This window comes from Silurus meridionalis, chromosome 27, assembly GCF_014805685.1.
Source record: "Silurus meridionalis isolate SWU-2019-XX chromosome 27, ASM1480568v1, whole genome shotgun sequence".
Lineage (NCBI taxonomy): Eukaryota > Metazoa > Chordata > Actinopteri > Siluriformes > Siluridae > Silurus > Silurus meridionalis.
In genome coordinates, this window is record NC_060910.1 from 5,727,673 (window position 1) to 5,748,398 (window position 20,726).

General features: G+C 38.5%; 4 protein-coding genes across 7 annotated transcripts; 2 read left to right on the plus strand and 2 right to left on the minus strand.

Annotated features, from left to right (window-relative positions):
* Positions 1-30: 30 nt before the first annotated feature.
* Positions 31-3,042, plus strand: ppil3 (peptidylprolyl isomerase (cyclophilin)-like 3). The gene is made up of 6 exons (XM_046841927.1): positions 31-148; positions 365-439; positions 1,252-1,345; positions 2,035-2,102; positions 2,185-2,303; positions 2,379-3,042. The coding sequence occupies exons 1-6, from the start codon at positions 146-148 to the stop codon at positions 2,503-2,505; spliced, it is 486 nt and encodes a 161-aa protein (XP_046697883.1). The 5' UTR covers positions 31-145; the 3' UTR covers positions 2,506-3,042.
* Positions 3,043-4,483: 1,441 nt separating this feature from the next.
* On the plus strand, positions 4,484-7,082 carry zgc:101858 (uncharacterized protein LOC449555 homolog). Its single transcript, XM_046841926.1, has 8 exons — positions 4,484-4,628; positions 4,721-4,891; positions 5,872-6,050; positions 6,170-6,263; positions 6,396-6,465; positions 6,566-6,602; positions 6,694-6,757; positions 6,864-7,082. Exons 1-8 carry the CDS (start codon positions 4,605-4,607, stop codon positions 7,020-7,022), a joined length of 798 nt encoding a protein of 265 aa, XP_046697882.1. The 5' UTR covers positions 4,484-4,604; the 3' UTR covers positions 7,023-7,082.
* An 805-nt stretch (positions 7,083-7,887) lies between these two features.
* zbtb26 (zinc finger and BTB domain containing 26) lies at positions 7,888-11,670 on the minus strand. 3 transcript variants are annotated; one of them, XM_046841923.1, is made up of 3 exons: positions 11,535-11,652; positions 10,261-10,650; positions 7,888-9,688 (listed from the first exon to the last, which is right to left on the minus strand). In XM_046841923.1, the coding sequence occupies exons 2-3, from the start codon at positions 10,264-10,266 to the stop codon at positions 8,456-8,458; spliced, it is 1,239 nt and encodes a 412-aa protein (XP_046697879.1). In that variant the 5' UTR covers positions 10,267-10,650; positions 11,535-11,652; the 3' UTR covers positions 7,888-8,455. The 3 variants fall into 3 exon arrangements, with proteins under 3 accessions (XP_046697879.1, XP_046697880.1, XP_046697881.1); XM_046841924.1 differs by lacking the exon at positions 10,261-10,650 and having other exon boundaries at positions 11,535-11,670; XM_046841925.1 differs by lacking the exon at positions 10,261-10,650 and having other exon boundaries at positions 11,556-11,639.
* A 3,769-nt stretch (positions 11,671-15,439) lies between these two features.
* krt1-c5 (keratin, type 1, gene c5) lies at positions 15,440-19,589 on the minus strand. 2 transcript variants are annotated; one of them, XM_046841863.1, is made up of 9 exons: positions 19,515-19,589; positions 18,985-19,383; positions 18,793-18,875; positions 18,535-18,691; positions 17,036-17,200; positions 16,824-16,949; positions 16,169-16,386; positions 16,024-16,049; positions 15,440-15,921 (listed from the first exon to the last, which is right to left on the minus strand). In XM_046841863.1, exons 2-9 carry the CDS (start codon positions 19,363-19,365, stop codon positions 15,812-15,814), a joined length of 1,266 nt encoding a protein of 421 aa, XP_046697819.1. In that variant the 5' UTR covers positions 19,366-19,383; positions 19,515-19,589; the 3' UTR covers positions 15,440-15,811. The 2 variants fall into 2 exon arrangements, with proteins under 2 accessions (XP_046697819.1, XP_046697818.1); XM_046841862.1 differs by having other exon boundaries at positions 15,440-15,924.
* Between the last annotated feature and the right edge of the window lie 1,137 nt (positions 19,590-20,726).

A 20,726-nucleotide genomic window follows, 5' to 3' on the forward strand; every position in this document is an offset into this window, starting at 1 on the left:
TAGGTGGCAGCAAATAGAGGCAGACACATACAAGACGCGGAACTATAGTTTGTTGTTCGTGTTTTTCCGGAATGTTTTTAATGAGGTGCCGACACCGGGACGTCCAACAAAGTGGAGTGAAACTTTTAATATAAATCTGTTTACAATGGTGAGAATGTTTTTTCAGTATAAGGAATTACAGTATATCGAATAATCTTATTAAACAGCACGTAATATCTGGGTTAGGTTTATAGTTTGATTTTTTAAATACATATTGCACGTTTATATACACGAGTGTAGTGCAGTGCAGTGCCTTCCTGCTTCAATACACTATTATTGTAAATATATACTAAATATTTTACTAAATACTGCTTGTTTCTTTTAGTCTGTCACTTTGCATACAGATCTCGGGGATCTCAAAATTGAGCTGTTCTGTGAGCGGACTCCAAAAAGCTGTGAGGTGAGCACAAGATCATTTTATACAACAGTCCATGTTTCATACACAATAGTTTGTTTCATACACAACAGTCGTCCATGTTTTATACACAACAGTCGTCCATGTTTTATACACAACAGTCGTCCATGTTTCATACACAATAGTTTGATTCATACACAACTGTTAATGGTTTATACACAACAATCGTCCATGTTTTATACACAACAATCGTCCATGTTTCATACACAATAGTTTGTTTCATACACAACAGTCGTCCATGTTTTATACACAGCAGTCGTCCATGTTTCATACACAGCAGTCGTCCATGTTTTATACACAGCAGTCGTCCATGTTTTATACACAATAGTTTGATTCATACACAACTGTTAATGGTTTATACACAACAATCGTCCATGTTTCATACAAAATAGTTTGTTTCATACACAACAGTCATCCATGTTTCATACACAACAGTCGTCCATGTTTCATACACAATAGTTTGATTCATACACAACAGTCGTCCATGTTTCATACACAACAGTCGTCCATGTTTCATACACAACAGTCGTCCATGTTTCATACACAACAGTCGTCCATGTTTCATACACAACAGTCGTCCATGTTTCATACACAACTGTTCATGTTTCATACACAACAGTCGATGTTTTATACACTCCACGTTTCATACATTGTTCATGTTTCACACAATGACAACATTGTTACACAATGCATTGTGAACCTGGGTGGTGATCGTACCAGATGCATTTCTAAGTTGTTCCCCAGTGTGCTTAAATATTTTGTGAAAAACTCACCACTATAACTTGATCATTTCACAGAATTTTCTAGCCCTGTGTGCCAGTGGTTTCTACAATGGGTGCACCTTTAATCGAAACATCAAAGGGTTTATGGTCCAGACAGGAGACCCGAGTGGTAAATATCACACAATATTCAAATACCTGGTGGTAATTTGTTGGTTGATGCTGTATTTTTAAATAATTTTTTCCAGTTTTTCCTGTAAGAGATTAGAGGTTGTGTGCCGCAGTGACGTCCCATTACTAGTAAAAAATAAACAAAAAATAAAAATAAAAATCACCGGCCTCAGACAAAAAGGACACTGGTCAGATTTTGCTGTTGGCTCCAGAATCCATAATTTCTCCCTCACACCTTTTAAAATCCAATGTAAATGCAATTGATGCAGGAAACATCAAAGTTACAGGATGCAATGCAGCTGTAAGATTCGTATGGCAACAGGTACAGATGAGGGAAACAGACATACGGACTAAAGTACTGCTGCATTGGTGTCTTTAGGTGGAGGTGAAATCCAGCCTTAGCTGCTCTCAGCCTATTGTTTAAATGCATTGTGGTTAATGTCGGGAAAATGTAAAAACAGATTGACCAGTTTGTTGATGAAATAAATTTTTTTTAAAGTTTGCTCATAATTTAGTCAAGACAGAGATTCTACACTGTTAAAGATCACATTATTGTTATAATTATTATCATCATTCAGAATTACTTTTTAAAACTTAGATATTTTTTTCCCCCCATATACTGTATTTACTGATATTACATACCCCCAAGCAATCATTTCTTACAACTTTTTTGCTTCCATCTTATTACAGGAACAGGAAAAGGAGGAACAAGTATCTGGGGAAGAAAATTTGAAGATGAATTTAGCGAACATTTAAAAGTACGTTGACTAACACAAAATAGCTTTCTCTGTCTTTAAAGAAGACATTTGTTGAAAGTGTCTTGTTTCTGTTTTTAAACAGCACAATGTCCGGGGCGTGGTGGCGATGGCAAATAACGGCCCTAATACCAATGCATCGCAGTTCTATTTCACTTACGCCAAGCAGCCTCATCTGGACATGAAATACACAGTATTTGGAAAGTAAGTCATTATTTGTTGAATCTGGTACTCTGCATTGTATCACATCACTAATTACCTTCGCTTTGCTTTCTTTAGAATTATAGATGGTTTGGAAACTCTGGATGAGTTGGAGAAACTCCCCGTCCATGAAAAGACGTTTCGGCCTTTGAATGACACCCGCATCAAGGATGTGACCATTCACGCAAACCCGTTTGCTGTGTAACGTTCTGTGGATCGTAATGATCTGTGATGATGGTAGGGTTTAATAGTTGTATAGAACACACTGTATTTTGATTCAGTTGTGTATTTTTGTATTATTTTTTTATATATTTTCTTTTTCTGTATATGTTCTTATCACATACGAGAATAATTTTTTTTTCCATAAAAAAATGTTTATCCTAATTAAAGTAATGTTTAAAAAATAAACATTGTGTAGAGTTTTGTCCAATTTTTCAGCTCAATTATGTACAAATGAATGTCTTTTGAATATATATATATATATATATATATATACATACAAAAGACATTCATTTGTACATAATTGAGCTGAAAAATTGGACATATACACTTTTTTTGGACATTTTACTTTCTTGGACATCTTTTCTCTCATTCTTCCTGTGTTATGTTTGGGTCATTTTGACCTGAGAGTGGCCTTTAATAGTAGTTAAAAGGTTGGTTGGATGGTTGACCCCACCTGTATTTAATACAAAGAAAAGCCCCAACAAATTTTAAAGCTAATTAAAGTTTATTTCACAATGGACATTGTCTCAAAGCAGCTTTACCCAACTTAAGGATTAAAGTGAATTATGTGTACAGTGGAACCTCGATAGTTTGTCACTTTTCATTTGGAACCGGACTGAGAGTAACTCGTGAAAAATCGGATCGTTCACGAGAAGCCGCGAGTGGCTCGAAAGTTCAGAGTTTGTACTTATAAATTACATAAAAATGTTTAAAAAACTATTTTAATATTGTATTATTCATTTAAAGTAGTAAATAAAACATATATGACAAGTAATTCACAATTTATGTTGAGTTTACAGTACAGTACATGTTGCCCATCAGGCAAAAGGAGAGTCAAAACCTCGCCATTTTTTGGTACTCGCTAGGGGTCATAGAACGTAACCCCACAAGTATTTAGGTTGCACTGTATTTATCCCTGATTAGCAGTCTCGGGCGACTGCGGTAAGAAAAATCGTCCTAGATAGTTCATTTCATGTTACAGGACCTCAAGGCCTTTTTGCTCTCATACATAAAGACACAGACTTGGGGATAATCCCAGGAGCACATGTCTCATCAAGTATGACTGACTTTACTGTCTTCACTGTTCCCATCAGTGGTAGACTGTCCGCTGTCCTAAACCCTATTACTGACTTACATGTTAATATAGTTTTGTCCATGAAGGTCTATTAAATAATTCCTAATAGTCCATTTTCTTCATTCTCTAGTGTTTTCTTGCTGCTCCTTGCACACCTGAGTGTCTGTTTACATTGGAGTTTCTAATCAATCAGATTTCAGCCGTCACATTGTCTTTCCTGGGGTCGACAGAATCTGCTGTAAGTCTGGCAGAGTCAACATTATAAACTTGTTGTTATAGCATAAACTCTGTTGCTGTAAAAAAATCAGACTGTGATTTGTGTGGCAGGCCATGCATTTCATACCAAGCATTTCAGTGGTGTCCTACCTGAACCAATTCACCTTATAATACCATCATTATGATGTCACAGCTATAGAAATGATCAATAAGCTAAAAATACATAGTACAACAGAGTGCAAACAGAAACCCAATGAACACAGTTCAACAAGTCTCCTTTCACTGTAGCCACAGCTGCACTGCCCCTGTACATCATCTCTAACAGAAGCCTCAACATTAACCTTATAAAATGACCCTGGGTTTTCAGTGCACTGGTTCCCATTGATGTATTTTTTTCAAAACACATGAGATTAATATACTACATGAATAATTTATTTAGACATGATTTTGTTGTTGTTCATTGCATTTTTGAGTTCGTTTTACATTAGCATGACTTTTACCACAAATTTTAGCCAGCTTTGGGGACTTTTATTTTTAACATTTCCTGGTTTATTTCGACCCGGAAGAATTGCAATTTATTAAAGAATTAATTTAAATTTGGTTTCATTAGGTATATTTGTATATATAGGGAAACGATCATAGTTTTTTTTTTTTTAGTGTAATATTTCATGTATAATTGTGTTCGGCTGGTAAGTGTGAGCCGTGACCACGCCCACTCGTATAGATTACGTTCCAGAGGAACTTGAATGGTGTCTGTTCACGTGAGAAACACGTGAACGCGCACTACAGCGATGGCAGCGTCGGAATCGGTTAAAGTAAGTGTGCAGTTTACAGATGATTCCTAATTTAGGTGCACATTGATGTGGTTATGTGAAGTGATGGGGCTCACGGCGCTGTATTCGGCCAGGTTTGGTCGCTGAAGGATAAAGTGGCGCTGATCACCGGAGCGAGTTCAGGTATCGGAGCTGGAACTGCTCTTCTCTTCGCCAGACTCGGGGCTCAGCTCGCGCTCAATGGCCGTGACATGGACAACCTCAGCAAGGTGGCCAAAGAGTGTGAGGAGTGCGGGGGCAAAACGGTGAACACACTACAGTCACAATTTAACACTTATAGGAAAAAAAGCCCTATGTATTTATAGAAAGACTACAGTGTTCTCATAATCATAATTACATGCCTACCTAGCCCAAACCTACCTAACTACCCACCCGTCCACTCACCTACCTACCTAGCCCAAACCTACTTACCTACCTGTCTGCCCGCCCACCTACCTACCTATTTACCCGTCCACTCACCTACCTACCTAGCCCAAACCTACCTACCTGTCTGCCCGCCCACCAACCTACCTACCTAGCCCAAACCTACGTACCTACCTGTCTGCCCGCCCACCAACCTACCCAGCCCAAACCTACCTACCTGTCTGCCCGCCCACCAACCTACCTGTCTGCCCGCCCACCAACCTACCTAGCCCGAACCTACCTACCTACCTGTCTGCCTGCCCACCAACCTACCTAGCTCAAACCTACCTACCTACTTGTCCACTCACCTACCTACCTAGCCCAAACCTACCAACCCATGTACCAACCTACCTACCTGTCATATGCATCCGGTGTTCTATTTAACACATATATGGTGACTGGAAAGGCCACCAAAGAACACGGAATAAATTATGTACAGAATAGTTTAAGATGACTTGGTGACATGGTACATTGTTAGATGTAGACATAAGAAAATGGCTTAATTGTGGCCATATTGTGGGGTAAGCAGTAATACTCTTTTTTTTGCATTCAAGCCATGATTGTTTGGAATTAATAGGCTCATAGTGTGTGAGGTAAAAGCATTCCTCGCATCATTACAGCACCCCCACCAGTGTGCATAGTTGACACAAGGCACGGTTTTAAATTCTGACTGTGCCATCTTTGTGCTTTGGCAGTATTCAAGATTCAACAGAGCAGAATGATTACAATTACATGAGTTCAATTAATAAGTAATAAATACAAAGTCATATAATAATTATTAAGTATGCAGTCTATATGTGTACATGTTTGTGTGTTCTTTCAGCCACTCTTGGTACCAGGAGATTTGACTGATGAGGACACAGTGAAGAAAACTGTCACAGAGACCATTGCTCACTTTGGGCACCTGGATGTTCTTATTAACAGTGCAGGAATCCTTGCTATGGGCGGCATAGAGACCACCGACTTGGCACAGTATGATAAAGTGATGAATGTTAATGTCAGGTAAGAACTGATTTAGGTTTCATTTTTCTTCCTTTGACATTGACAGTCTGCTTGGCATATAGGTTTTTGGGTTTTTTTTTGGTCGTTCAAAACCATTAAAACCTGTGTTTGGGTTTCAGGTCGGTTTATCACCTTACACAATTGTGTGTGCCTCACTTGATTCAAACCAAGGGCTGCATTGTAAACGTGTCCAGTGTAAATGGCCAACGATCAGTGAGTTCGCGATTTTCTGCATGAAATGAACTGTTTTATTGAATTGTATAAACTTGTAAATGTGTAAAGTTTTTGGTTTCTATAATCGCTTCTATAGTGAGCAAAATTTTTGTGTTACTTATCGTCCTGCAGTTTCCTGGTGTGCTCGCATACTGCATGTCCAAGTCTGCCATTGACCAGTTTACATGCTGTGTTGCTCTTGGTAAGGAAGTCTTTTTTTGTTCATCTTTCTAGAATGTTTCTGGTGTTTAAGATAATGGTGTAGCATGGCAAATATGATTTATTCTCAATTTATATCCCAGAGCTTGCACCAAAGCAAGTACGAGTCAATTCTGTTGGGTAAGTTTGTTGATCCTCTAACTTGAATAGTGGGCAAACATGACTTGCAACGCTGTAATATAATCATCTTCACTGTTGACGTCTTGCACAGGCCTGGTGTGATCATAACAGAGGTCCACAAGCGTGCAGGTCTTGATGAAGAACAATATAAACAGGTCTGATGTGAATCTTTTAGTATTATATCATCTAACATTTCAAACTTGATGACCAATATTTAACTATTATTGTGCGTGTTTTCTTTTTCCTTTCTTGTTTCCGTAGTTCCTTGAAAAGTGTAAAGTCACGCATGCACTTGGCCGACCAGGTGAGGTGGAGGAAGTTGCTCAGGCAATTGCTTTTCTGGCCTCAGATGCTGCTACCTTTATTACAGGTGTGAATCTTCCAGTGGATGGAGGACGCCATGCCATGTGCCCAAGATAAAGCTACATCACCTTAAAAATGGCATTAGCAAATGTAAATAAAAGTTTTGAAAGAATTAAAGCTTGGTACAAAGATCCAAAAGTTCTTGTAATAGTTGCTTGAAAAACTTGTGAAAAAATGAAGTGAAAACTCATTTATAATTAAGACACTATTATTTAATGAATCACAAGTTTGCCAGTAACCTCACAGGTTAGATTTAGAAACTTATTCTACATGGTGTCCCAAAAGTCGTATCCACACAAGAAATGAACATTTGAGTCACTTGCATGTTCCTTTCGTTTATATGCAACAAAGTAGGTAAAAGGTAATACAATTGTCAATTTCTGTCTCTAATAGAGGAACTTATGTAAGACAGAAAACAGGAGGGATGATGTTAGCAGACTGCCTCACACCCATAGTAAAACATGGAGGTAGAAGCTTAATGGTTTATAGTTGTTTCGTAGCAGGGAGTGTATACACACATTTCAGGTGAAAGGAACATTATAACCAACATGGCAACCATCACATACTTCAACATCATTCAAATCCATCTGGACTGCAGGTAAATGGAACCAACTTTACCATACAAGACAACAATTACCTGGAGCATCCGTGTGTTATCTATCATGGAATGGCCTGTTCAGTCACTACACCTAAACACTACTGAACTGCTCTGGGCTGAGCAGGATTGCAGGGTCAGAAAGAAATATCCAACTAGTGAAGAACACAATGTGGCAAGTTGTCAAAGATGCATGGCATGGTTTATGGATTACAAGAGGGTGTACAGCTGTTATTCATGGTAAGGGAGGGTTTTTTTCCCCAATGAAAATACAATTTCTGTACATTTTATATATTTGTTTGGTCAACATATATTTAATGCATACTGTTAAATTACCGAATCAACCTTTATTTATATAAACAAAAGGAATGTGCATGTGTCTCACAAAACCATACAAGTCTAGGTCTTTTGACATTCACCATATGTATATAAGGCAAACTACTTCTATAAGATCTTGAACAAGACTTTTGGGACACCTGTAGTGAATTTACACTGTTGGAAAAGACAGTGGAGGACACGACATGAATCGTTACCGAGGTTTCATGCGTATTTTGCGGAGATCCCATGAAAACCACTTAACGATAGCCGGCATCTATCGTGAACAGAAGAGCTGATGCGTTTCAACAAAGTGACGTTTGATTAGGGAGGTGAGAAAGGATACAAACTGAGCAGTCAAGGGTTAAGGACCCAACTTGGTGTACCATTCATTTAAAACGATTACAAAAAACAGCAGCTGTTGAAAACAGTACAATGATCAACTATACAATAACACAAATAACGGTGTTCATATGATGGGTACGTATTAACAATTAGTGTGCATACAGGGTCTTGCCTTATATACAGGATTTCAAATCCATTAACGTGTTAACACAAGTCTTTAGTAGCCAAAGTAGATTTAAAACCCTTCGAGCATGCTACCTTCATTGGCATTGTCAAAACTGTTCTTGCCATGAATCTGCTTCAAATGTTTGCGCAGGACAGGTTTGTGAGCGAACACCATTTCACAGTAGTTGCAGCGGTGCGGTTTGTCTCCGCTGTGCAGGTTTAAGTGGTCAAGTAGCGAGCACTTTTGCGTGAATGTCTTGCCGCATATTTTGCACTGAAACGGCTTAATTCCGGCATGGACACGCATGTGCCGGTGCAGATTCCCTTTCTGCGTGAACGTCTTGCCACAGAGGAGGCACATAAACAGCTTGTGCATCTTCAAATGGTTGGCGTAGTTCTCCAACTGGCGGAAGACGCGAGCGCATTTCGGGCACTGGTGGTACCACTGCATGGATTTGTCTGTATTTCGAGAGCAGCTCCACACATTCTCCTTCCCCGAACCACTGGGACCAGGAGAGGAAAGTGCATAGTCGAGAGTGGCATTAGGGGTCATCTCAGCAGGACGCGTCTCTACAGTCGAGTTAATGAGCGAGTGCTGGGGCTCTGGGGAACAGAGTGCAGGGGACCGAGCAGGACCACTTTGCAAATTTTGAGACATCTGCATTCGATCATCCACTGATTCCACTTTAATGATATTGATAGGGCTCTCCTCTCCCTGACATTTCCTCTGAAACATAGTAGGCGATCTTGGTTCGATGATTACATCGTCGTCATTATCGTCTTCGATCACGTTTTCCACCTCTTCGTCGTCATCAAACACTGTTTGAATATGTGGTGGCTCTTGTTGCTGTGTGTTACTAGTTGACGTCTGATGAGAATGATGGGAATCCTCAACTTTCTGAGGCTTGATGAACTTATTCAGGGCTTGGGTGCATTGCTCCACAATGTGGCCCATCTGTAAAAAACTGGCTACAGTCAGATAGTGGACAAGTTCCAACTCTGGGAACTCGAGTGTCCCTGTATAACAAGATAAAAGAAGTCTCCGTCCGACTTCTGCGTCCTGCAGCGTCGATATCTCGACTTCATGAGAGTCCTGAAGGAAAAACTGGTCTCGGAGGAAAGGAGAGCCGGCCGCGAACACAACTTTGTGACCAGGAATCTCGATGTCGTTGATGTGCACGATGACGTCGCAGAAACGTCTGTCCTTTCGAAGCACGTCCATCTTCTGGAGCATGGAGTCACCGAAGGTGGCGAAACTGAATTGCAAAATAACACCATCCTGTGCCATGGCTGGCTGTGCTACCTAAAAAACACAACGTCTATTAGCAAAACAATCAGTTACTTTACATTTGTTAAAAGAACTGTACTGTGTTTGTCCTCTTGCATCATTTATACAAATATTTTTACTTGTTTGAGGCAATATATACTACTAAGTTTTTCAAAGTGACTGCTCAATATTATGCTTTATTTTCACAAACACACAATTTCACCTGTAATGTTTACCCCCCACCCACACAACACACTTTTTTTTTAAATAATTTGTCATAGACTGCTAAAAGGATTCACTTTTGACTGTATGGCACAACAGACTTTCTTGGACATTTCCTTCCCCAATTGCCAAATTACATTATTCTCTCATTTAGATGTTTCTCTGTTGTGTCAAAATACTGTCAAAAAAGTTACAATATGACTGCATGATATATAGTTTCATTTCAGACCTCATTTCTCAGTCACTTTTTGCAAGAATTACATATTTAGGATAAATTCAAGGTGCAAAACTGTCCATATGTTTATAATATACCTAAACTTACAAGAGACACCAGTCTGATGTTAAAGTAAATATGATGAGATGTTGTTCTTACAAAAAAAAATTACCTCCATGTTACATATTCAATGTTGGGCATCAATTAGACCAGGGGGGGTCCCCAAATACAAGTGCCTCAGACTGATACCAGACAGTGGATCATGTGCTACCAGAAAGAATAAAAATTTTTCCAAGGTGTTTTATTTTACTTTAAAGAGATAGATAGCGGATAGTGATAGTGGATCAAAACTTGGTCAATCACAGCAATCCACCAATCAGGGTCGAGCGCTCGCTCCTTTTTGAACTTGTTTTGATTGGCACTTGGTGTATCTACTCATCACCGACATACAGTTGAGCATCAGTTCAACCGCAAGCTGAACATTTAGAGAGGAATCAATGATGGAGGAAACTCCAGACTCGAACTCGTCCCAACACCTGTGGCCTTGTTTGAGTGATTCTTTCTGAAGTAGTTAAAAAGAAGATTTTGAGTTAATGATAATTTGAATAGAAATCAATCAGTGTTTGATTTATTAATATTGTTCTATAAATAGATCAGTGTGCTGAGAGTCACAGAGTGTTTTCACATAAACAGTTGATTAAGGAAGAGTCTTATTATAGAACATTATAGCCATAATAAATCATAGTACTTTGGATACTTAAGTACATTTGAATGCAAATACTTTTGTGCTTGTATTTAAGTGAAAGTGTAAAGAAAGCACTTTTACTGGAGTCATATTTTACAGAGTGTAGCTTTACTCAACTACATGGTTTGTGTAGTTCGTCCACCACTAATTAACTTCCGGCTATGCCAATTTCCTGCACTAGTTTCAGTCGCAGGTTTTATGCATCAATTAATTAAGCTTGCATTTATTATGCATTATGGTGCATTACATTTTTCATCATGTGTAATAGTTAAAATTTATAATTAAACCATATAATATGTATTATAATAATACGGTTCGTGGTGCACAAAAAAGGGGGTTGAGGACCGCAGGACTGATATACATCCAATATTAAACAACAAATACAAGTTAATTATTTTATATTAAACCTAAAACAATGCCTTTGATGATGAAATAGCAACAACCACTACCCATTGTATCACTATTGCAATTAAGAGGAAAGACCACAGCACTTTATCAGCTACACAACAACAAAACCAGCCTAGCTATATGTTAGCCAGATAGCTATCTGGCAACCTGTGTACACAATGATCTGTACTGTACCGATCAAATAAAGACCATCGTAAATGCCTTTAAATTTTACAAAACAGCTCTAACATGATTAAAAAACACAGCGCTATGACATGACACCATATTAAAGAAATGAAGTAAAGCGAGCTAACCGTCACGGGCCGGATTACTACCTGAAACCACGGCTATCTCTCCAGAAACCGCATACTAACATACTACATAGTGCGGTTATGGCAGCGCGCCCCCAACAGGTCCCGTACTATGTTGACGTACTACTTAGAATCGTAGTACATACATTTAGGAAGTACCTAACGGCGCAGACATGTGAAGACGGAAGTGGGCGGGGCCACGGGGCGGAAGCGATAAATGTATTTGAAGAAATGTGTTTTATAAAACAACAAAAAAGCCTAAGACTTCAATTCAATAAATTGCTACTTTCAACAACAATATTTATTATACATAAGTTTGATATTTCATTTTTTTTATTCTTTATTCTTTTTTATTTTTCCCTCAGACAATTTACCGCATATTTTGCACAAGGGGGCAGTATACGATAATTTAATTATTTGAGCCAGGTGGAGTCACTTGCCACAGGTCCTGGAGTATTTAGACAGTGTTACAAGTCTGTAAACATTCCTCTGTAGATCTCTAGAATTAAAAACAAAGCAATTCACATGTGATTGAAGTGTAGACACTCAGTTTAATTTATTAAAAATGTGTCAGCTGTTTACAAAATGCATTTATTTCACACTCACTCCACAGGCTTAAATATAACGACTATATATATATAGTTATTCTTTATATAACTATAACAATGTGATACCTGGAAGGAAATCTTTTGCAAGTCAACTACATACTATGTTAGTTTAACTGTAGAAACTTAACATACATATAAGAATTGTTTGTAATACCTGGATGGAAATCTTTTTCAGACAACGAGTGCCTGAAGTCCATCGTTATCACCACATGCTGGTTTTCCTCACTTGAGATGCTTTGCTACAGCCACCTTTAGTTTTGTCCCCAGTCACTCAAAAGCATGTTCACTTCAGTTGAAGTTATGTGACTGGCTCGTCATTTAAGAACATTTCATTTCTTTGCTCTAAGAAGCTTTTGGGCTATTTTTACAGTATGTTTTGACTCATTGTCATACTTTCAAGTTTCTATTATCATGATTTGGGAGGAATCTCAACACAGGCACTGGAAAAAGACACAGTAGAAACTCAGCACAGACAGTATTCCCAAGGTCAGGTTCAAACCATATACCCTGGAGCTGTGAATTGGAAATGCTACCCACTGTTTTACCATAACACCCCTTTAGAGCAATCAGTTTCTAGCAAGTATTAGCATAACTAAAGGGCAAATTCATATTTACACTGATCGGCCAAAAGCAAATAAAAAAACACTGATAGGAGATAAATGACATTGATTATCACATTGCAGTGTTGCAGTTGAAGCTGTTATGGGGTGGAATGTAGCAAGTGAACAGTGAGTTCTAAAATTCTCAAGGTTAAATTATGATGGCTACACGAGTGGTTTAGCGCGTCTTTAAAACAACAAGTTAAGTCTTGGCAGTCATGGATGTTACTTTGACACATACCACCCACATTGTTGTAGACCATGTTACAGGTCTTCATGGCGGCAGTATTCCCTAATGGCAGTGACCTCTTTCAGCAGTATACTTCATGCACACAACAAATATTTTAAGAAATAGTTTGAAGAACCTGACTGGAAGTGGTCATGAGGTACCATGCATGTTTTTGCAGCCCCTACTCTTGGCTCACCATCATTTGTGGATAAATTGTATGATAATAAGGTTTTAATATTGAATATACAACCTTTTTAAATGATATTCTGACATAAGAACAAATATTGGCCAATGCAAACCTATAGCACAAACAAATTCTTGGTGATCAGACACAAAACTGTGCACACAATAAGTAAGTCAGAAAAGATCACAATCAGTGGCAGGGGGAGGAGACTTATGCGTACACACTACATGTTAACGCTGTCATTGGCCTGGTGACGGAGATTTCAACTTAGCAAGTCTGCCCTTGAAACACAACAGGCACGTCTAAATGTGAGAGGGGATAAGGTCAGTGGATATAACAATGAACACAATTCATACTGTACACAATCATGTTAGAGCAAGTAAAGAGCACAGTGAAATCAGTCATTTTACCTCAGGCACAGAAAAGGCAGACTGGTAACAGGGGCAGGTGTCTTTGCTGTCATATAAATCCAGGGTCCTGAGTACAAGCTCAAGTTACTATCTGTGTGGATTTGGGAATATTCTCCCCTTGTGTCCTGAGGGTACTCTAATTTGATACACTGTCTATAAGCATGCAGTTGAATTGTCTTGCCTTATGCCCAGTGTTTCTAGGATTGGCTCTGAATGAATGATGACTGATCAGGATAAAGTAGTTAGTGAAGATGAATGAATGAAATAGTTATCAGCCTCATCAGATTTACATGATGTCCATAATCATGTCTATAAAAAAAACTAGAAAATGCCCACCAGACTGATGCAATGTGACAGCATGCAAAATGTACAAATGTACCAAGATTAAAGCTTCGTAGAGGTTTTGATTGGAAAATGTATTGCAAATGAAATGTGCAGCAATATAACCACAATATGCTTTTTATATCATGTGGCCTCATAGGGGGATTATTTGAGCACACCTTTCTTTATTTTGTTCTGTCAATATTGCAAGTTAAGGGATGTGGTTTCAGATGTGAGCCTAAACAACTCTTGAGTGTGACAAATGATCATCATAATAATACTGTGACCCAGAAAAACACACTAATGTTCAATATCTCGGTCCTATTTCACTTCCTCTTCAGGGTAGAATCAGAGCTGGCTGTAGAAGTCTAAGTTAGAAAAATAGTTACTATTGTATATTAAAGTAAAAAAAAAAAAAAGCTTTTTCAGTACAACTTTGGCAGGAACAGGGCAGGGAGAGTGTTTCACACACAGTCCAGAACAAAGAAATGAGATCTGACACCAGTGTATGTTTTTAGTGAGGCTGATTCTTTCCATGGGGTCCGACAGAGCGGCCAGGGTTTAGCTCTCTCCTGGGCTTCTATACATTGTTGTCTCTGACCAGACTGGTTTCTGTGCTTGCTTTTCAATCTATTACAACACAGTAGTGTAATTTAAAACCACACAGCACAGATAACCTAGCTGTTTAATCCCACAAACTTAATCCTATTGCCTTCTGCTAGGTTTGTTTGACCCACCATATTGTGGATTACAAATATAAAAAGCACACTATATTGCTAATGTGGACACCTGACATTTTTATGTATGAAAGTTGAACAGTACACATAGGCTTTAGGCATACATTGGCCATAATCAGGCACAAGAGCATTAGTGAGGTCAGGAATTGATTTTAGGTGAAAAGGCCTATGGTGCACTAACATTCCAGGTGATGTAAAAGGTGTTTATTGGGGTTGAGGTCATGGCTATGTGCAGGTTACCAAAGTTCCTCTGCTCCAAATTTGGCACACCCTCCCTTCGTGGACCCTGCTTTAAATCGTTGATAAGTTTGGTCATGCCTGATTCACCAGATCAGGCCTTCTTCCATTGCTCTCTGGTCCAGTTCTGATGCTTAAGTGTCCATAAGTGTCCAAGTCCCAACCACTTCATACCAGTAATACACAATAAGACCTGACAATTGGAAGATGCATCTAGCAATCACAATTTGGCCCCTTGTCTAAGTCACTTACTCATTTTTTTCCATTGAGAACTAACTGTTCATTACTGCCTAATATATGCCACCCCTTGACAGATGCCATTGAAATGTAATAATGAAATTTATTGACTTCACCTATCATTGGATTTACTGTTATGGCTGATCGGTGCAACTGGCATTTTTAAGATCTGAATATCATTTGCCATAGATTTTATTTTTGCATACAAGAAAAACATGTCTCTCATTAGGTAATTTCATATTTAAAAGGAGGCATAAGACACACAACAACAATTTTAAATATATGTAAATATTTTTATTTATTTACTTTATCCTCATAACATCTAAGGGAGTTTTTCCTTGCCACAGTCTCCATGGCTTTCTCATCAGGGATAAATACACATCGTTCACCTTGACTGTTTAATTCTGTAAAGCTGCTTTGAGACAATGTCTGTTGGGAAAAGCGCAATAGAAATAAACTTGACTTGACTACTCTGTAGCTATCAGCCTGTACCACAGTTAACCAGAGTATCTCCAATATCCGTTGTTGTACTTCACATTTCAACTTATGTGTTGAGAAGTCCAAAAATAATCTTAATAATGCAAATGTTAAAAATTACCTTTAGAAACAATTGCTAGTTGTAATTAATATGCCAAGTGTTTCATTTCCAAAGTACTGTTTATTGACACTCACTACTACACTGGAGCAGTAATGATTGTGAATGCTTCTGAAGGGAGGTTCACTTGCGCTCCTCAAACTGTTCCACCTCACTTGATTCATCCACCACTTTACCATTGACCATAGTCTGGGTGACCACCTTAACAATCTTGCGTGTCTTCACCTCAGGTACTTCTTGAAAAGAACAAAAAAAGCTGTTAGATTTGTAGTCTGGATTAAGAACACATTAAAGGTGAGGTCATTTAAAATGTTTTGCAATAATGCTTGACTTACTTTTAGGTGCTGGAGACTCTTTGACCCTAAAACACACATAGAAAAAAACAACAAAAAAATGTCATTCATCTGCCAACATACCCTCCTGACATAACCTTAATTTGTCCTCAGTTTAATCTGATAATTTCTGTTATTCTGTACTTACACCTCCTCTCCTTCCAGCAGTCTCCTGTAGGTGGCGATCTCCAGCTCCAGGTTTTGTTTGACCCGCAGTAGCTGTTCATAGTCAGTTTTGGTGCGCTGCATGTCCAGGCGAAGTTGTGAGAGTTCATCCTCCAGCTGTGTCAGTGTTCCCTGCATGTTTTCCATCTCAAGGGTGTATTTATTGTTTGTCTCTCCAAGGTTCCCCTCCAGAACACTAACCTGGAATTGGTTGCAAAGATATATCCAATTAATATTAAATATGGCGACTAGAGTTATATCACTTCCATAAAATGCAGATGCCTCGAGGTGTAGCTTTACAGAAATGTAAGGAAATGGCCAAGGAGAAATTCACTCGCAAACATGACTGTACTATGGGTCTTTATATAGGATAAGCTGTCCGAACCAGTAGCATTTCATTCTTTGTGAAGTAATACATCATGCACTGGTAAACACAGTTAATTACAGTTTGTGTACACATCAAGGCAAACAGCAGATGCAGTAGTCTCTTCCTTCCTGAGCAGATAAATGAAGTGTAGACATGGTATTGACATAATGTTACTGACTGAACAAAGAAAAACCCAAACAGTCTGATATTTTGTGAGTCAAAAGTTTTTAGAGCCTTGCTTTGCTTAACAATAGTTCTCTTTCTCCAGTACCTGTTTACGCAGGCTGTCCAGCTCCACCTCAAGCCCCTGCAGGAAGCGACGTCTTTCACTGAGCTCGTTTTGAGCACATCGTAGAGCTTCATTACTCTCCTTTACCTCCGACTGCACTGTGTCCAGCTGAAATACATACAAAACCATGACCATTTAACCTGTAAACATTAAGGAATAAATACCCAAATTAATGTTTATTCATTTAGACTAACCTTTTTTAGGTACCACATTTCGGCATCCTCCTTGTTTTTGCGAGCGATGCCTTCATACTGGGCCCTCAGTTCAGCCATGACAGCTCCTAAATCTGGCCCCTGTGCTGCATCCACCTCTACATTCACCTGCTCGTTGGCCAAACGGGCCTTCAGTGTGTTCATGTCCTACACAGGGTATAGAAAGTCAGTAGATTTTTACTTGTGTATGATGCTGTGACTTTTACAGTCAACTCTAATTTTAAAACAGGACTGTACACAGGCAAAATGTATGAATATATGAGGAAAAATATCAGTGAACAAAACTAAAGAATTTGGAAACAAATAGCACTCAGTCAATATTATGGTAATGGGAGTGTTTTTTATCTTCACAAACAAACATTGCTGCAAGCTGCTTACCACTTAACATCTGTGAGAATGTAAACTGAGGAGCAGAAAATGTAGATACATCGAAAGATCTATATTGATAAGCTCTACCAAGTCTCAAAAATATTTTCATTAAGGTTTAAGGATTTCAGCTTGCTCCTTGACAATGGTACATAGTATTAATTTCTTCTCAGATTGATTTCTAAATCTAAATCGCTTTTTTTAACCAGTAGCTTTTACTAAATTATTTCTGCCCGACAAACAGTTTTAGTTAAAATCTTGATAAATGGGAATTATAAGATAAGCTTTGTGTGAGATCCTTATACATGAAGCTGGGCTGAGAAAATGCCAAGGTTGTGCCAAACTTCATGGATTTCAGGAATAGACTTGAGCAAAACTAAAATATAATGCACATAATATAATACAGGTTTATTAAAAAAAATAAACCGATTTCATGATGCATTGCTTCAGTTCTCAAGCATTGTCATGAAATAAGTCGGTTTACTTATAATCAGTCATTTACATAAAATCTGATTGTGAGTATAATACTTGTGACTTGGCTGGAGTTTTGTATTACTTTTTATTAATAAAATATTGTGTAATGAAATTGGTTCATTCTTTTTGAATAACCCCGTAATGTATAATCTATTTAATTATGTGTTGCGTAAAATGCTGTCATTGGATATTGTGTGTTTGTAATATGGATAAATTGTACAGCTGGGAAGGCACCACACCCACTTGTCTAAACACCCCCACCCCTTAGGTCCAGAGTTTTATCTCACTGTGGATGTGTGTGTGTGTGTGTGTGTGTGTGTGTGTGTGTGTGTGTGTGTGTGTGTGTGTGTGTGTGTGCGAGTGGGTGTTAGTGGCGGTGGGTGTGTATTTGTCACTCTTGCAGCAATGGTTACATTGGGTGTTTCCGTTTACTATACACATCAACAGCTGTCGCATGTATTACATATAAACCACTCGAATTGTCATAACAATGTCCAATCTAAGATTAATGCAAATATAAATAAAAGACTTGTATTTATTTTACACTGTAGATAAACATTGCGGACTTTATATGACTACCGCTCATTTTAATTTTCTACTGTAAGTAACCTGTCCATCATTTGGTAATATAATAACATTACCTCTTCATGGTTCTTCTTCAGGAAAAACAGCTCTTCTTTTAAACTGTCGAGGTCTCCTCTGAGGGTTGTGTTAATCTGGTCGTGCTCTTGTTTAGCCCTGCGAAGAGCAACACAGTCCCTCTCCACTGACTGACACAGAGCAACTTCTGTCTCCCATCTGTATGAATGGTAATACAAATGTACACATATTTTATGCATACATATGATGAGGGAATTTTTCAAATGTTTTTTATTTTTTTACTGATATGCAGCACTCACTTAATCCGAAAGTCATCTGCAGCTAACTTGGCGTTGTCAATTTCCAGCATAATGCGAGCATTCTCTAGTGTCTTTTTCCTTACCTAAATAACAAACACACAACAGATGTTAATGTAAATCCATAATCTAAGCACTAATACATTTGTATTGAAAACATTGCATGAATGCTAGTATGTGAAATCCTGGTCAAACCTCCTGTCCGATAGCATGAGCTTGAGCGATCATGCCTTCTATGTCATGACCTTTGGGCATCCTCTCCAGCATGGTCTGCTTGATCTTCAGCTCCAGGTCAGTATTGGACTTCTCCAGTGACCGCACTTTGCTTAGATAACTGGCCAGTCGATCATTGAGACCCTGCATTGTCTCTTTCTCACTAGTGCCATTCAGAGAGAGGTTGCTTAGTTTGTTCAGGCCGTTGCCCACAGACATGGAACGGGAGAGTGAGAGGGTGCTCGCTGAAGAGAAACCAGGGGCTTTAGAGCGGCCCCGAATGCCTCCATCTCGCAAAGAAGAGCTAGAGAAAGATGGCTGGCGGGCTGCAGAGTATGTATGCGTTGTGATGCTAGAGGCCATGGTGGCAGTGATGAAGAACTGTAAAAATGGTAAAAAAAAAAAAAAAAAGCAAATATGGCACAGTTTAGGAACTACACACACATACACACAATACACATACACTAGAAACTGAGGAAATAGAAAAATATTGAATGAAGTAAAGTACTTACAATGAGACGTCCTTAATAGAAGACACAAACTGTGTGAATTAAACCCTCTTGAAACAGGTGTAGTTTATATGACACTGGTTTCTCAGGTAAGGCAGGACATTAGTCCCAGAGCTCTTCTTGGATTCTGATTGGCTAGAAATGTGCTGTGGCTAGCCAATCAGATTAGTCCACAGATTGCATGCTTGTTGTAGTTTTTGGATATTGCCTGAATACAGTTTCTGGAACATTAAAACAAACTACAATGAACACATGGATAAATATTAATGAAATGAGTTGTATTGTGAATGATCAACTGATGCAGATTTAGAGAACCTACAGGAACATGTGCATTCTACAGCTCTTGTTTCTGTTCATTGCCATACTGAAGAATTTGCTCCAAGGCACCAAACAAAAGAAACTAAAGATCTCTGCTCTGTCATCTACAGTTTACATACACTAAATATCCGGTCAGTTTCGCATATGCTATAATGAAGAAACCCCATTTAGCCAGCCTTGCATAACCTGTTTAACACACTGTTAGTTTCGACTTCGTTTTTTTTAGGTAAAAAAGTCCAGTTATAGGCACATTGACACCAGGGTACTTAAACCTGAAACCACAGGACTAAGTCTCATAATGGTATGGCCCTTAAAAGGGCACCAACCAGGACAAAGCCTGTACAATAGGCATGCCCCGAGGGCAGAAAGGAAAAACTCCTGAGAAATTGCCCACCCAACATATTGATGTCTGGATAATTGAAACCATCCTCTATTGTGCTGCATATGACTCTGTAATATTCCTCTTTATTCCCAAAAAGAAAGTATGAATAAATGGTTGAAAGCTGAATGATATCAAATAGAGATATTAAATATCAAACAGAGAGAAGCACCTGAAACTGATTTTATTTTGTAAATATTTTTGTCTCACTTATTGTGAACTAACAAGAAAAGAAGACAAAAGAGAGTGATAATAGCTTGTTTTCCTTTCTTGTGTTCCTCAGTGATTTAAAGCAGTACATTGTGTTAGCACCATCATGTGGGTGAAGAAATAAATTGCACATTCAGGTAAATATTTATCAGTAAATATTATATAAATGTTTAAAGGGTTTGGAGACACCATAGCAGATCATCTGTCTCCATACTACTCTCCTCTACATCTGCCACTTTCAAATTAACCACCTGCATGTCTTCCCTCACCACATCCATAAACATCCTCCTTTCTCCTCAGCATTCTTC